Below are 17,972 nucleotides of genomic sequence, written 5' to 3'. Positions count from 1 at the left end.
TTTTTCTTTTTAATTTCATAAATTAATTTAATTTCTTATAAAGTAAGTTGAAAAATTAGAATCCAAAGGTAGAATAAAAAAGTTTTCAAATCTGGAAATCTTAAGAAGAAGAAGAAGAGGAAATTTGTAGGAGGCAAAAGAAACCAAAACAGTACGAAGAAGAAGAAGGAGAAAAGGAAGCCACGCTTGAGAAGAATGGGAGATTAATCACGTGGTTTTAGTATATTTTAAAGCTGAAAGCATCTTAGCCATTGGATTTAATCGGATGGTTGCTAATTACTCCTCTCATCTCTCACTATAACAAGTCATCTCACTTGATATGCCCTATATATATATATATATATATATATATATAAATGACTTGGCAAGAAAAACTAACTAATCATATTAAATTCTAAAGATACCATTAACACAATTAATTTAAGGGATTTGAGTCCCGTTAAATATGTGGTAAGGAGTTTGATTTCTGACTCACATGTTTAAAAAAATCTTGTTGAAAGGGGAAAACTCATCTGATGTATTCCACATGTTCTCCAACGAAAATTAGTCATCGTTAAACAACGATGGAAATTTCGTACCAATATCATAATAAAAAAAACAATTTAAGAGGAAACTAAAAATGCAATAAGATACATACTTCATTTATAACATCATCGATCCTTAACTAAAAAGAGGTTTATATCATGTTGAGTTTAGGAAACAAAATAAAAATGCAATCAAACGTAAGGGAGCTCATTACAACACGATTCAACAAACAATCAAAAAAAGATACAAGAGAGGAAATACAAGCCAAAGTGACAACTACAAGGAGATTTGCACAAGCTCATAATAGCACATCCTTCCATTTATTCCAAAACTTCAAGAATTAGCTCCTGTGGCTCCAAATGTGGACGGGGAGGTAGTGATGAAATGTGATGAGACCGATATATAGTCTTAAATGATACCAAAATATCTATTTTTTTTTAATTTTTTGAGAGACCAAAATATCTTTGGTTTATGTGGGATACCCATAATTTTTTGGGTTTTGGGAAATCCAAAAAAGAGCTTTTAGCTTATAGCTTATAAATTCGTTTGACAAAAAAAGCTCTGTTTGGTAACACTTTTTCACCATGAGCTTATAGCTTATTTCACGAGCTTATAAGCTATTTTTCAGAAGCTATTCCAAGTAGCGTTCGAGCTTATAACTTATAGCTTCTCACTTTTTCTTCCAATTTTACCCTTATTATTTCATTTAAATTGTATTTTTATAATAAGCTACGTAATAAAGACTACTATCCATTTATTCCAATTTTTGTATATATATCAGCTGGCCTTTTTTTTTTTTTTTGAAAAAATATATACCTTCGTTTTTTTTTTACGAAACAAAATATTATTATTCTATTAGTGTTACTTTTTTTTTTTTTGAGGTAAGTGTTATTTTCTTTATTCTCTGTTATTAGTATTACTCTATTAGTGCTACTTTTTATTTTTATTTTTGAGGTAAATGTTATTTTCTTTATAAAGTGGAAACACTTAAATGATAATAAATATAAGATAAAATTTTAGTGAATAAAATTTAATTTAATTTATAATACATAGGATATATTAAATTAATAAATTTAAAGTATTTTTTTAAAGAAAAATTAGTTTACAAAATTACAAATACTTAAATTAATGATATAATTTTTATTATGAATTAAGAATACCCTTTATGTCATTTTACATTTATCAGCTAGTTGAACCGCTATTTTTATCAAACACTTCAGTTAGCTTATCAGCTAAAAACTATCAGCTAGCTTATCAGCTATAAGCTATCAGCTATCCGCTATTTTTACCAAACAGAGCCTTTGAGTTCAATATAATAACAAACTTTGGCTACGGCCTATGAGCAGTTTGGATTTAGATGATTGTTGTTACGATGATAAGTTTGCGGAGGATGCATTTAATACTGTTGTGCGATGTGAGATCGCCAGAACAACGGTGGGTCCGTTGACCACCGGTTTTCCTATTTTAAATTATTTAATTAAGGGTTGTACCAAAAAGAAAATTATTTAATTAAGGGTTATGTTATTGTTACAAAATATTAATTTTCAATCTCTAAAGAAATAAATTGACACATTTTTTTAGACAAAACTTCTATTTTGGGTTCTTTAACATGTGTCATACAAGTACAAGTTAACATTTCTCTTTAATTAATACTCATAATATTTAATATATTTAGGCTTATGTCAAAAATATTAAACTATTACTTTTCCCACTCTGATGCCTTCTCGCGTGCTCTGCAAAATTTATTAAAATACCCCTGGTCCGGATTACATAATCTGAACCAGATTGTTAGTTATTTTCGAAAACAGAAATCCGGACCAGATGTTATGTAATTTTCTGTGTCTTTCTTTGATATCAAGAGTCTCTGTTGACCGTTATATGAATCCCACAAAAGTTGCAATGCATTGCAATTGCATGGTTCCTATGAACGGTCAACAATGACTATGACACCATCGACACCCCTAAAAAACTAAAAAACATTTGAAGAAAATGGAAGAAAAGAGGTGAAGTGAATAATGAAGGTATTTGTTGAAGATGGAAGCCTATTTATAGCCTAAAACAAGTCATAGGTCATTAATACAGTCAATGAAAACGTGTTAGTGGTTGTAACCGTCCAAACCCACAATAATGGCTCTGAATCTTTCCGGAGTTTACATTCCAGAATGTCCTTAGCCCTACAGTAAGTGCCAACTTTTCTCTTGTTCACCACCATTATCGCATTAATCCGAAAAATATTTTCTGGAAAACAGGTGGGCATTCCGGATTTTATATTCCGGAATGCATCAGTCATGGCCGGTGGTCTGCATCACAAGTTTTTGTCGGTGTTCAAGTAAAAAAACGTGGTAAAACGCGTTTTTTGACTGCATTTATGGCCTCCCAACAGTTTTTGACCCACCCCTCCTATAAATAGCCTTCCAAACCCCACCATTTCTCACACCATCCTCTCCCACCCTCTCCTCCTCTTCTTCCTTCTACAACAATGGTTTTTCATCGTTGGCCTTTCATAGATAAGGGCCTCGTTGAAAACTTTCAGGGTTTGTATGAACGGTCAATGAGGACGGAACCGCGCTGCAACAAAATGCGGTTCATCTGAGAGTCATGTGGGTCAGTGTGGTTCTTAGCTTGACCTGTCTGGACGTAAGTTTGAGCACCCCCCATCTCCCTCATGGACATTGTTTTCTTCTTCCCGCCCTCCTCTTCCCCCCTCCTCCGGTTTTCCTCCAATAGGCAAACGACTGGTATGTCCCATCACATACCAGTGGTTAGGCTCATTGGAGATTAGAAATAGATTTAGGATCTTATGTAATAAGCTTAAAAAGCTTGAAAATTATTGTAATGTATTGTTCATATATTAATAAAATGAGTTGTTTTTATGTTTGTGTCTTTTTATTTCTGTTTTTTTATTTTATTTTATTTGCATTTTATTTTACGAATTTTGAAGATTAAAATTGCAAAAGTTCTCGTAAAACATTATTCCGGATTTTCAAATCCAGAAACATCTGCAAAATTCTAACAATGAAATCCGAACCAAGGGTAAAATTGGAAAAAAAATTAAGGTGCGCGAGGAAAGGCATAGGGTGGAAAAAGTAATAGTCAAAATATTATTGGGCTAAAAAAAAAAGTTTTACTGGGCCTAGTTACATAGAATTTTATTTGGACTGAATTCATTAACAAATCCCTTTAATAATTAATACACCTCTTAAAATAAATAATACACTTTGATTTATGGATCAAATGAATTATCCATCCATTAAAATCTAATAATGGATGGATTGAATGAACATAATATTTAATGGATAGATTTGATGGTTTTTTTCAACAAAAAAAAAGTGGATTTTAATGGACTAATGAATTTTTTTGATCCATCCATTAAAATCCAAATTCATATCCATCCAATCCATCCATTTTGTCACCTTACTCATATACGGTAATTCCTAATTCAATTGTTTCCTCATTCCTTTGGATATCAGCTGAACTCTTAATTTAACGGTTGTTTTTTTTTTCTTTTCAAAACTTGGTATCTGATTCAAGAACCGATTAATATGAGGGGATCAATCTCACCGCACACTTGCAGGGTCCCATATAAAGTCACTGCAAAGTTCTATATGAACTTGTCCAACGAAATTAACACTGGATGGAATTGAACCTGAGAGCTTGAGAGAAGCACACTCCAATATCTCAAGTCAACCACTAGACCAACCTCAAATGAATTCCAAGAAGTTTACACTAAACCACTGTTTGATTGTTTATAATTTTTCATAATATATGCACAAAAACATAAATTAAGTGTCAATACTAAATTCAACATCTATTAAATAATTTCATATAAAAACATTTAATTTGTTTTTTAAGAATTTATTCATATTAAGGAAAATACTACTACTTTCATTTTTTTTTTTTGTTAAAGATATTATATTAAATGTTATAAATATTATAACCTTTAAGATTAGGAAAACTAATAATTTATTCATATTAAAGAAAACTACTAATGCTTTTATTTGGTTTGAAACTTTTCCTCAAAGTATTTTAAAATGATAAGTATAAACTCTCTAATGAATTTTTTTTAGAGAGTCTCTTTTGTATTTATGTCGTTTATCTAAACCTTTGACTCAAACTACTCAACACAAACTCACCGACATCATATTTTGACCAAACGAAAGTACTCATTTTCGGTCAATATATAGTAAAATCGGTGATAAAATGACACTGACACATATTTAAAATAGTTGTAACTCAACGAATCTTTGTCTATTATTTAAATGTTACATATAAATCTATCTATTCATTTCAAAATACATTTGTAAATAAGATTATTTTTAGTAAAGTCAAAACATTTCAAGTAATTTTAAAATGAAAAATAATATTTTATTTTTTAAAATTCTCATATGGTTCATTGAATCATTTATGTTGTTCATATCCATTGAACATAATTTTTCACAGTAAACTTTTATAAAAAGAAAATATTGATTTCTATCAATATTTCTTTCTTTTTTATAAAAAAACTTGAATCATTTTTTCCATCATTCCTTTCATGGCTACCTAAAAAAATATATTTATATAGCTTGCTATTGTAAGTTGTACTTGTATCGAACCTATTACTCTGGCTTGCAAACACATCTCAATAATTCCAATGGAATCAATTAACACTCCTAGCCTTCCCTTTTTCCCTCCACCTAAGGACCAACAAGGTGAAAACAAGGTCCAATTTTTTGACTTCACCTTACTGCAAAAAGAAGGAAATGTACCAAAAGAGTTCATTTGGCCTTCTGAGCATTGGGTGAAAAGCAGTGGAGAAAATATTGAGCTACCTCTTATTGACATAGGTGTCATCAAGAGTGATGAGGCTGCAATGGCTAATGCTGCTAGGATTGTGAGGGAGGCATGCATAAAACATGGTGCCTTTGAAGTCACTAACATTGGTGTGGATTCAGATTTCATCAATGCTGTTCTTCAAGAAACCTACAACATTTTCAAGCTTCCTTTGAGCAAGAAAATTACTGCTATAGCCAAAGATTCTGGCTTTTCAGTTGCTCATGCAGAGAGGTATACTACTGTTTTACCATGGAAAGAGACATTTACTTTCATGTACAAACACAACACCAAAAATGAGACACAAGTTGTTGATGTTGTCAATTCTCTCTTGGGTGAAGACTTTCAACAATCCGGGTAAGAACCTCACTCCATATATATAAGTTCAAATTACACAATTTTTTGGTTCTTTTTTGTGTTTTTTATTTTTATTTTCCTTGAAAACAATGTTTATCTATTTTTATTTTGAATAGGTTGGTGTATCAAAAGTACTCTGATGCAATGAATGATTTAACTGAGGTGATTATGGAGCTATTGGCCATTAGTTTGGGTGTGGATCGCAAACATTATCAAAGATTTTTTGAAGATGCTGAGTCAATGATGAGATGCAACTTTTATCCACCTTGCAGTGCTAACCTCACTGGTGCTCTTGGCAATGGCCCTCATTGTGACCCAATCTCTATCACTATTCTCCTTCAAGATCAAGTTGGAGGTCTTGAAGTTTTTGCTGACAACAAATGGCTTGCTGTGCCCCCAAAGCCTGATACCTTTGTCATCAACATAGGTGACACCTTCATGGTAAGTAAATGGTAAAATGATACTAGTGTGTTTCTTAGCACGCAACAAAACATGTTAAATATGTTTTAGGTCCCTATAAAATTAACAAAACGGATCAAATATAATGGTAAAATGATACTAGTGTGTTTGTCTATTTTATTTTGTATTTTTGACAAATATATTTGTTTATCTTAGGCACTGACCAATGGGTTGTACAAGAGTTGCCTACATAGGGTTTTGGTAAGCAACGAGCTGGAGAGGAAGTCCTTGACTTTCTTCTTGAATCCAAGAGGAGACAAAACAGTGAGTCCTCCAAATGAACTTTTGGAAAATGAAGAAGCTAGAAAATATCCTGATTACAAATGGTCAGAACTATATGAGTATACACAAAAAACTCGTAGGGTTGATGCTAGCACACTCGACAGTTTCATTGCTTGGCGTCACTCTTCTGAGACATCCAAATTTTAGCTGATTTGAATTGCATCTTGATAATAAGACTTTTGGTATCAACCATATGTCAATTAATAAACGTTGTGTAAACACAATTCATAATCTTATATTATTTTCTCAAGTACAATAGGAAAATAGTGGATATCGATTTTCATGCTCATCATGTTGTCTGAATTGTGATGTACACAAACATAAGAATAAATATATTTTTTCTTCGTGTTTATGTTTTTTTTTTTTTTGACGTACGTCAAGAGTTTATGCTGTATTTATCAATAACCTTTTGTTTGTTAATATTGAACTATCAATAAACTTTTTTCTTTATAAATATTGACATTATCATAAAATAATACGTGTGTCGAAGAGATAAATGGTTTGGAAGACTCCGAACTCAAGTTTTAGATGAAATAATTATTAGTCAAACTATATTTACCACCACACGGTTGAAACTATCAAGACTCTCTTCCCTTTGGAATTAAAGGATTACTATCAACAGAACAAAACAAAAAAAATAAAATTGGATTGGCAACATTTTTTTTTCTTTCTTTCTATCACTGATTGTTTTGCAGAAAAAGGTAAATACAACGTTAAATGCTACATATATAGTTTGTTTATGTAGGTCATCCCCCATAAAAAAAATCCATTACAATAAAATAATCTACTTTAATCATGTGGAACATTCTTCCGGGATGATCAATATGGCTCTTGTAAGGCTAGGCTATTAACAAGGTTTGTTGGTTGTATCAGAAGAAGCAAGCATTGTGATCTTCCCTGACCGGGATTGGTACTAGTTCTATTTTCCATGTCTTCTATACCAGCTTGCTAGAAACCATTCTTTTTATGTAATCTCATATATCTAGAGTAATATATATGATACTATAAGATAGGCCTAACTCCCATTTTATTTTATCAAAGTTGTTCATACTAATTATAGTAAATAATTTCCAAGATCATAATTGAAAGATAGACTCACCGGTCATGGTGAGATTTCACAAATATTTGAAGTCATGACCTGCTAAGTAACAACAATGTAAGTGCTACAAAGGGGAGTAATAACAAGGGTATTTATGTTGGTAAAAAATGGTATTTATGCTACTTTAATTGAAATACTTGGCATCTGAATCTTAATTCATCATTGCTTGTTAATGCATCAACACGGTGGTTTACCTCCGGGTAAGTATGTTGAATAACCACTTCTCAGTCCATGTCTAACAACCGCCTGATCTTCAACGAGAGACCTCTCCCACTTAGAGTGCGCCGCACACTCCTGAGTTAAGGACATGCACCATCATCGTCATAGAATCCACATGCAAATCAATTTGTTGAAAACCAAGTCTTCTAGCATATCGTAAATCTACCCCACCCCCACAATTATGCAACATAGGCACTACAAATCCCCATTAACTTTGCAAATCCACCCAAACACTCGCCGTCACTTCCTCTCAAAACCCCTCCACACTCGCAGTGGCGGATATATATATATATATATATATTGTATACAATACCTTAATTGCAATAAACATAAAGTCGATTATTACAAATTTAAACTATATAATACATAAAGTCGATCATTAAAAAAATTAAACTACAAATTTATATTCGATTATTACAAATATCTATTAGAAAAGCTTGAAATGAAAAATTTGGAGGTTATCAACATTGAATTTAATAAAATTACTTTGCATTCAGGCAGTTCGGAAATTGCCCCAGTTGATTTTTGAATATTTGGGAGGGTTCTTATCGTTTGTCAATTCTGATTTTCTTTCTTTTAACTTGTAAACTACCTACATCATCTTGAGCAAGCACAGTCAAGACATCAGTGTCTTTGTGATGTCCAAGACCAAGAGCCAGATGAGTGTAGGGACAAGGTGGATAATGGTTGAGTCTTATGTTGCTGGTGTTATGTATAAAGAAGTCATAGACCCTATTTGGTACTAAACCTAAACTCACTGCAATAAGTTCCATAAATTTATATGCAATTTATATGCTAGTTTTTCCACTTCTGCATATTCTTGGCATGCTGGCATGCTTCCCTGTTAGTATTAGAAAAAGTGGGGATGGCATGGTTGTAAAATTCATTTTAACCCAAGGGTATTTTGGTAATTTCCACAAATTAATGGGGTGGCCATGGCCATCCCATGTCCTCACGTGGCTCCGCCACTGCACACTCGGCTATCTCGCCCTCCTTACAAGACGAGTTCAACCTAATCCAACCACTCGCAAGGGGCTTCCATCCTATAAGAATGGTTTAGTTCACGATATTTTTAACCACTCTATTAGCCTTAACCGCTATTGCATAATCCTTCACATGTTGCATCTGATAAACATGATGGCTAAATCCTTCCTCATGCAACTATTTGTTTCTCCATGTCCTCAAACTATGACAATTTTAATAAGGGTCTTGCTAACAAGTGCCCATAGGGCACTCTTTAAGGATTCTTAATTAGGAAAAAGAAATTATTCATTGAAAAAGTTTAATACTTCAATTTCCGATGCATTGAATTGCTAAGTTTCTATAAAAATTGTACTATTTAAACTTGGGAAATGTTAACTAGTGCACTGGGGCACTAGTTAAGGAGACTAAATTAAAAATTTTGCATTTAAAATTATTAAAAAGTGGTATGTCCAACTTTTTAAAAGTAAAAAATTTGTTGTTTTCAAGTAAACATTTCTATTTTTTACTTTTTTAACTAGTGCCCCAGGGCACTAGTTAACACAACCTATTTACCCTAATATTTATGTAGGCGTCTCTATTTGATTCAGTTCGGTTGTTAAAAACAAATCTAAAATTCGATCCTATTCGAGTGGTTGTTACAAAAGTCAATCCAAACATATATCCAATAATTTCAATTTTGTGCAATTTTTTTTTTCTGTTTTTTTTTAATCGGTTTGAATGTGCACATCACTATATATAATAAATTTAAGGGTTAAATATATTTTGGTCCCTATATATATACCAACTTTTTGGGTTTAGTCCCTCTGAAATTTTCCTTCAACTTTTAGTCCCTATAAAATTTTCAATCTTTACTTCTGGTCACTCCTTTAAAGTAAACTCATATATAGAATTCATATTTTTAAATAAAATTTTGCAGAAAAATTTATAATATTATTAGGATCTCTCCCAAAAGAAATTAGAATTTTTTTTTTCCCAAAACATGAATTAAATATGAATTTTTATATTTTTGAAGGTAAAAAATTCATATTTAATTCATTTTTTGTTAAAAAATTCTACTTCTTTTGGGAGTGATTTTTACAATATTCTATACATTTCTGAACAATTTAATTAAAAAATACAAAAATTTACTTTAAAATAGGGACCAAAGTAGTAATTGAAAATTTTATAGGGACTAAAAGTTGGAGGAAAATTTTAGAGAGACTAAAACGAAAAGTTGACATATTTATAGGGATCAAAACCATATTTAACCCTAAATTTAATTAAGATTGTGTTAATTTTTTTTTTCCTTCCATCGGTTTGACTTGAATTATAATATTAATGTAATATTTATTAAAAGAAATTATTTTAGACATACTATATATCAATACATTGAATATCCTTTAAAAAATAATACATTGAATATACATAGTCAAATAAGCATTATTCAAATGAGTGTTAAATTTTAATTTTTTTTCCTCTACATCTGTTTGACTTGAATTATAATATTAAGTCTAATATTTGTTAAATAAATTTTATTTTAGAAATAATATTAATACATTGGATACCCTTAAAAAAAATTAATACATTGAATATATATAGTCAAATAAGCATTATTCAAATGAGTTTTAATTTTTTTTCTCTACATCTGTTTGACTTGAATTATAATATTAAACGTAATATTTGTTAAATAAATATTACTTTAGGCATACTATTAAATACTTCAATACATTGAATATATATAGTCAAATAAGAATTATTCAAATGATTGTTAAATTTCAAATGATTGTTGAATATATATAGTCAATTAAGCATTATTATAAATAAAAGGGTTAATTATGTTTAAGGTCCCTAGAAATAGGCACGTTTTCAACATTAATTCCTACTTAAATTTTATTTAATTTTTGGTCCCCAACGTTTTTGTCAGTTAATGTATTTGGTCCCTGCCGTCAAATTTTGCTGATTGGGTTAGCGGTGATGAATATGTGGACGCCACTTAGACTCGTTGGAATGACATGGCATGCCACATGTGAATAATTTTTTTTATAAAAACTAATATGTACAAAAAAAAAAAATCATTAAATAAAAATTAATCAATTTATTTAAATAAATCAATTGGAAAGAAAAAAAAAACTCAATGTTGTTTATCCTCTTTTTCATGTTCATCATCATAAAAATAAAAAAAATAAAAACATGTCACTGATGCATTTCATCCCCTCCACCGTTGTGGCCTCCATTCGCACCTATCAACACAAAACTCAAGAACAAACCCAAAAAAAAAAAAAATGATGCAACAACAACAAAGGAAGAAGAAACAATTTCAATTTCACTAAGTTGGTTGGATGAGTGAAAAAACCAGAATAGAAAAATGAGAGGAAGAAGAACAACTTCCCAAAACCAACTACTACATTCCATTTCCCATCTACACCGCATCACCATCGTTTCTGAACAAGTCAAAAAGCTTTATGACCAGATCTTCGATCTCGCACTCGGACAAGGTTGTGCGGACGATTTTAGACGAAGATGAAAGGTTGTGAAAGGGGTTGAAATTGAAGATGGAGGTCGATGGGGTTCATGTAATGTTTAGGTTGATGGGTGTCTTGTGTTTGATTATGTTCAAATTTTGCAGAAATCCAACTAATTCCCAAATTTGTAGATCTGAGTTTTACTTTTTCTTTTGAGTGTTGTTGTTATTCAGTCTTTTTTTTTTTCTTCTTTTTTTTTTGGTGTTGTTAATGACTTACTGGTGCTGGTAGTGAGGAAATGGAAGAAGGATAAGGATATGGTGGTGTTGGATGAAGAAATGGAGTCTATCTTTGCTCCATTTAGGAAACCTCCATTTATCCCTTTTCACCTCATAGATGATTGACATGTGGCAAAACAAAAATGAAGGGCTGAGATTAAAATGTTAAAAAAAACCAGCATGCTCCTCTCCTGAGGCAACACACCGGCCTCCTTCTTCTCATCTGAATTCCTCTCGCCGGTGCCGCCGTCTCCTCTGTCATTATCCATCCATAAAACCCTTAATCACCATACTAGACAGGCCAAAATTAGGAACACCGATTGCAAAAACCCAACCTTTTACAACCACACAAAACCCATCGAAGTTGACTCCGTCACGTGCGTCTGTTTAGTTCCTCCCGTTCTCTTCACTTCATTCGCTGTCGTCATCGCCGCTTAAATCTCAGTTGTCCTCCTCCATTTCCTCATGGAGTATTTCGTGTACTCCAATTCGCACAATTACAGAAGCTCTGGCGAGAGGGATTCAGAAGCAGAAGTCGATTCAAAAGCGGAGTGCGACAGAGGCGGCGACGGCTCCGGCGGAGTTGTTTCCTAATTTTTTTTATCTTGTTGATTTTTGACGAATTTTGTTGTATTTTTATGTTTAATTGTGTATTTTGTTTATTAATTGGGATTGAATTGGTTTGAATTTTGGATTGTATTACTTGGGATTGAATTGGTTTGAATTGCCGTGGGTAGGTTGAGGATATGAAATTGAGCAATATTAGGTTGTTGCTAGGGTCTGTCATCATCGTCATTGCTCTTTTTGCTCAGTTTTACAAGAAGTTTTTGGAGAATTGCAATTTTCTTCTTGCTTGATTTTATTAGGTTGTTGAATTGCTCTTTTCTGTGTTGTGTCTGAAGAAGGAGGAGGCGGAGTGTGACAGAGGAGACGGCGGCACCGACGAGAGGGATTTAGATGGGCAGAGATGATGATGAGAAGAAGGAGGCCGGTGTGTTGTCTCAGGAGAGGAGCATGCTAGTTTTTTTTAACATTTTAATCCCAGCCCTTCATTTTAGTTTTGCCACATGTCAGTCATCTATGAGGTGAAAAGGGATAAATGGAGGTTTCCTAAATGGAGCAAAGATGGACTCGAAGAAATGATGAACAAGAAGATGAGGAGAAGAAGATTCCCAGTGGTGTAGTGTACCTAGTGTTTACAGCATTTTTTAATTTTTGATTAATAAGTAAAATAAATATATTCCTTCAAAAAAAGTAAAATAAATATAAATTTTTAAATTTAATAATATTAGTTTTTAAAATAAAATATATTCACATGTGGCTTGCCATGTCATTCCAATGAGTCTAAATGGCATCCAAGTGGCGTCCACGTATTCTTCACTGTTAGCCCAATCAGCAAAAATTGACGGCAGAGACTAAATACGCTAACGGATAAAAACGTTGGGGACCAAAAATTTAATAAAATTTAAGTAGGGACTAAGGTTGAAAACACGTCTATTTATAGGGACCTTAAACATAATTAACCCTAAATAAAAATATTTAAATTTGTGAATATAATAAAATATAATACAACACTTTTTTTTTTTTGGGGTACAAAAGAAAATTGTAACATTTTATTATTATTATTGTGTAATAGATTACGAGTTTAATGGTGGTGGGTTAACCGTACATCATTTTGCACACACGACAAGTGCATATCCACTAAGAAAAGTTATAAAATGGTCAATGGTGCCTTTTAATAAATAATAATTTCCCTCTTCTCAATTTCTTTTTTAAAAATGTACATTTACCATTTTTAAAATATTTGAAATATATTTTTAAATAAATACCTATTGTATATGGTTCATTGAATTGTGTTGAAGTACAATTTTGAATAAACAACTATTATAATTTTCAAAATTGATATATGATTCATTTAGTCCAAAAAAATATTGATATATGATTCATTGAATTATATACGGTCTTCATATTCATTGAATTGAGTTGTATAATCTGAAATTAAAAGAAAATATATAAAAAAATAAGCAGTATTTCATTTTATTCCATTCTCTTCTAGATATCTAAAATTGAAAGGAAAAAAAAAATTGACAAAACCTAAAACTTATGTATTTATATATCTTGAACTTATGTATGTATTGGACTCATACCTAAACTTGTTTACAAATCAGCCTCTGTTAATTCTGAATCCCAATGGCATCAAATTTGAAAAGTGAAAATGATTTCAAAGGACTTATTGACTTCAAATCCCTGCACGAGGAAGCAAAGGTGCCACAAGAGTTTATCTGGTCATCCGAGGATTTGGTTGAAACCAGCAAAGAAGAGTTGAATGTACCTGTCATTGATTTAGAAGCCATATTCAACGGTGATGATGCTGCTTTGGCTGCTGCTGCAAAGATTGTGAGGGAGACATGCATGGAGCATGGGTTTTTCCAAGTCACCAATCATGGAGTTGACCAAAATTTGATAGATGCTACTTATCAAGAATTTGTGTCCCTTTTCAAACTTCCTTTGGATAGGAAGCTCAATGCAATGAGAAATCCATGGGGTTATTCAGGTGCTCATGCAGCAAGGTACTCTGCTAGTTTGCCATGGAAAGAGACATTTACTTTTCAATACAAACACTATGATCAATCAGAGACACAAATTGTTGACTTCTTCACTGCTGCCTTAGGTGATGACCACCAACATGCTGGGTAAGAACCCTAATTTATTTTTTATTTTTTTTTTGTAATGAACTTATTTTCTCGCAAATCTAAACATGCATTAAAAATGGAAAAGGTGAGTTTGGTGATTAAATTCGCCAATGTGGCAGATCTGAATCCTTTAGGGCAACGACATTGTGCAACAATTATGGATACCTTTAGATCTGAAGAACAAAAACTTCTTTCACTAAATCCAATGGTAATCTCCAGTGTTACAAATTCATTAAATCTCCGCAACTTACTAATGCATTGAATTTAAATAATTTTTATGATGTCTTCCGACAATTAAATCTTTTAGTTTTAAAATATATTTTCTTACCAAGGGGCGATCAGGATTTGTAATTCTCAACTCATTTTCCTTTTTATTAAAAGTGTAGGTTTAAATCAGATTGAGTCTACTCTAAAAAAAGAGATAGACTCATTAATTCCCCCATATATATAATTTTTAATCGGAGAAGAAAAATATTTTATTAAATTGAAACTAATTTCTACTTTACAATTATTTTTACGAGATTTGAACTCCACCCATTGAAGTTATTAAGGTAGTTTACTCATGTATATATCAAATAAGTGAATTATAAATTTTGATTTTAACGTTTGATATTTTGATTTTGACCTATTGTTTCTTTCCAATTGCAATAGGTGGGTGTTACAAAAGTATTGCGAGGCCATGAAGAAATTAACAGATGTTATTTTGGAGCTGCTGGCCATTAGCTTGGATGTTGATCGATCATACTATAAAAAGTTTTTTGAAGATGCAGAAACTATGATGAGGTGCAACTCTTACCCACCTTGCAGTGGCATCCATGCAGGTGCCCTTGGCACTGGTCCTCATTGTGACCCAACCTCAGTCACCATTCTTTTTCAAGATCAAGTTGGAGGTCTAGAAGCTTTTGTGGATAACAAATGGCTTGGTATTCGTCCTCAACCTAATAACTTTGTCATTAACATTGGGGACACTTTCAAGGTATGTATTAAATATTTATGATACTATTAACTCATAATTCTATTATAATATTTATGAGAGAGAAAGTGACAATAGTGTTTTTTGTTGTGATAGGCATTGACTAATGGAGTATACAAGAGTTGTCTCCATAGGGTATTGGCTAATAGGGAGAAGGATAGAAAGACTCTTGCTTTCTTTTTGTGTCCAAAAGGAGACAAAATTGTGAGAGCACCTGAAAATATACTGGGAAGACAAGAGCCAACGAAATATCCTGATTTCACTTGGAAACAATTTTTCGAGTTTACACAAAGGAAGCATAGGGCTGATCCCAACACTCTTCCAGATTTCGTCTCGTGGATTAATTCCAACTCAAGCTTCTAGTTACTGGGGAGTTTGTTTCTGATTAAGATTGCATTTCAGATATATAATAATTGCTACCTTTGTTGTTACCATATTTTCTATGTATACCTGCGTAGAATAATATCTACGAACAAACATTTAGTGTAGCTCATAATAAAATGAATTGCACCCAAACAATATGAACTATATTTTATTTTTAAATTTCTCCATGAATATATTTATTTTGTATGAGTAAATCATATTTTTCACTCGAGGGACAAGTTAGAATTATTTTTTCTCTCACAAAAGAAGTTAAAATGGCTAAATCAATTCTATTAGAGAATATCTAAGCATTCTCTGTCTCTCAAAAAAAAATCTAAGCATTCTCTAAGCACGTCAAAATTAATTATGCGCCTCTGAAATCAATTTTGCCTCTTTAAAAGGTGTAACTTAATTAACAAACCAGAATCCTCTCATGAGTCATTGGCCATCATAAGTACGTTGAGTGATTCTGTTTGAATATTGGCATATGATTGAATTTAGACTTGTTGTGCATATTCACTAATTAGTGCAACTTTTGTGCAATTTATCATTTTCCTTGTCAATATTACACGACAATCAATGACAAACAAAAGCTTCAAGATCATTTTATTTTGAAAAGTGGCAAAAAACATTACATTAATTGTATGTGTATATATACTCTTATACGCATAAATATAATTCTATATCTAAGATTACATTATATTGTTATATCAAAAAGAAAAGAAGAAGAAAAAAAAGACCAAACATAAAATTAGCTTGGTCTTACTCATTCATACCAATGCCCTATGGAATCAATCTGATCTTGCTGTCGTAATTGTTTTTGAATCGAATTTGGAGAGAAAGGAAGTGGAAATGGTTGATCAGTAGTCATATAAGGAGTTTGAGACATGAGATTTGTAGATGTATATACACTATTGTTGAAATGTTGATTATTTAATTCATCTTGGTTATGTTGATGTTGATGTTGATGTAGCCTTTGTTCAGATCTTTGTTGTTTTGGAACATTAACTTTCTCACCTTCAATATCTCTATATTTTTGAAGGTAACATTTTAATGGTTCCACATATTCTTCAAAGCCTAACGTTGTAATAGCCCAAATAATATCATCACCGTTGATTGTCTTTCTTTTTTCTCTTTGACATTTATCCGATGCTTCCCCGGTGACAAAACTTATGAACTCCGACACACATTCTTGAACTGTCTCTTTTGCATCCTTTGAGATTTTTCCATTTGCAGGAATAACTTTTTTCATTATTCTACCAACATTTGCTATAGGAAGAAAACGATCTTGTTCTTTATTGCTATTGTGATGATGATTATGATTATTGTTGTTGATTGTTTTTAAACAATGAGTTTCAGGGTTTTCTGTGTTGAATCCATTTGGCAAATTACTATGACTCTCATCATCCATTGGAACTAAATTAATGAGCTTATAGGATGTTACGTGACCTTACAATATTACATTTAAAATTTACATTATTGTATAGATAGATAAACTGAAAGTGAGGCATAAAAATAGGCAAGTAAGAAGGGTTAGTTAGGAGAAGTAAAAGTTAAAAAAAGAAAAATAGGCAAGTCCCCCGGACTCGTTCTAGATGTTGAGTACTTCATGTAACTGCCACGACCCGATCCAATTCCAACTTAGATAACACTATTATTGTCAATACAAATAGAAATACCCTTTGATGACAAATTACCAAACTTAATTAACTTTTTTTATTTTATTTTTTTGGACAATTTTTGCTGGTACAAATCTTTTTAATTTATTGATAGATGTTTTTGTTCAGTGTTGATTTGAAATAAAATTGATCCTTTACTTCATTTGTAATACTTATCTATAAAATTAAGCTTGAAATACTTGTCCAAATTATGTGGGTAAGTAATCATGTTTGTTTTCATAATCATTTTTGGACCTACCATTTCAATGTTAAATGATTCATAAATATATTTTAACGAAGTTGACTGAAAAATGAGTAGCGATGTACATGAATACCTACTCCCTCCGTTCCTTTTTAAGTGTCATTTTTGGAGAAATTTTTTGTTCCTATTTAACTGTCACTTTCGAAGTTCAATGCAACATTAAATGTTGTTTTACCAATATTGTCTTTAGTTTTTTATTGCGGAGAGAGAAATATATGATATAAGATATTAAATGAATAAGGTCATTATAGTAAAAGTATAGCTTATTGCATCAAAAGTAGTATCAATTGTTGATTGTCTTGATTTGTGTAAAATGTCAAAATGTGACAAATTAAAAAGGAACGGAGGTAGTATTATATTAGTCCCTCAATGTGCTTACTCAGTGTCATATTAACTTTATTTTATTTTTTTTGTCTTAGATGAAGTGGTAATCCACTGAAATTAAAACTCACACACAACTGTGAGGTCTCGGGTTCAAACCCATGTCATGACGTCCGGCCTTGCAATTTCGGCATTTGCCAGTTGAGCTAGGACTTCTTGACAATATTAATCTTTATTAGTATTTACTTA

The 17,972-nt window shown here is 31.8% G+C and overlaps 3 protein-coding genes across 3 annotated transcripts; 2 read left to right on the top strand and 1 right to left on the bottom strand.

Annotated features, from left to right (window-relative positions):
• The first annotated feature begins 5,131 nt into the window (after positions 1-5,131).
• LOC11435701 (gibberellin 20 oxidase 3) lies at positions 5,132-6,784 on the top strand. Its single transcript, XM_003630249.3, has 3 exons — positions 5,132-5,691; positions 5,808-6,132; positions 6,307-6,784. Exons 1-3 carry the CDS (start codon positions 5,156-5,158, stop codon positions 6,577-6,579), a joined length of 1,134 nt encoding a protein of 377 aa, XP_003630297.1. The 5' UTR covers positions 5,132-5,155; the 3' UTR covers positions 6,580-6,784.
• Positions 6,785-13,571: 6,787 nt separating this feature from the next.
• On the top strand, positions 13,572-15,662 carry LOC11429100 (gibberellin 20 oxidase 3). Its single transcript, XM_003630244.3, has 3 exons — positions 13,572-14,146; positions 14,798-15,122; positions 15,216-15,662. Exons 1-3 carry the CDS (start codon positions 13,644-13,646, stop codon positions 15,480-15,482), a joined length of 1,095 nt encoding a protein of 364 aa, XP_003630292.1. The 5' UTR covers positions 13,572-13,643; the 3' UTR covers positions 15,483-15,662.
• Positions 15,663-16,248: 586 nt separating this feature from the next.
• On the bottom strand, positions 16,249-16,893 carry LOC11437490 (nuclear transcription factor Y subunit B-3). Its single transcript, XM_003630243.1, has one exon. The coding sequence runs from the start codon at positions 16,891-16,893 to the stop codon at positions 16,249-16,251; it is 645 nt and encodes a 214-aa protein (XP_003630291.1).
• Between the last annotated feature and the right edge of the window lie 1,079 nt (positions 16,894-17,972).

Source organism: Medicago truncatula, chromosome 8 (assembly GCF_003473485.1).
Source record: "Medicago truncatula cultivar Jemalong A17 chromosome 8, MtrunA17r5.0-ANR, whole genome shotgun sequence".
Lineage (NCBI taxonomy): Eukaryota > Viridiplantae > Streptophyta > Magnoliopsida > Fabales > Fabaceae > Medicago > Medicago truncatula.
This window is presented reverse-complemented; position numbering and strand designations above follow the sequence as displayed.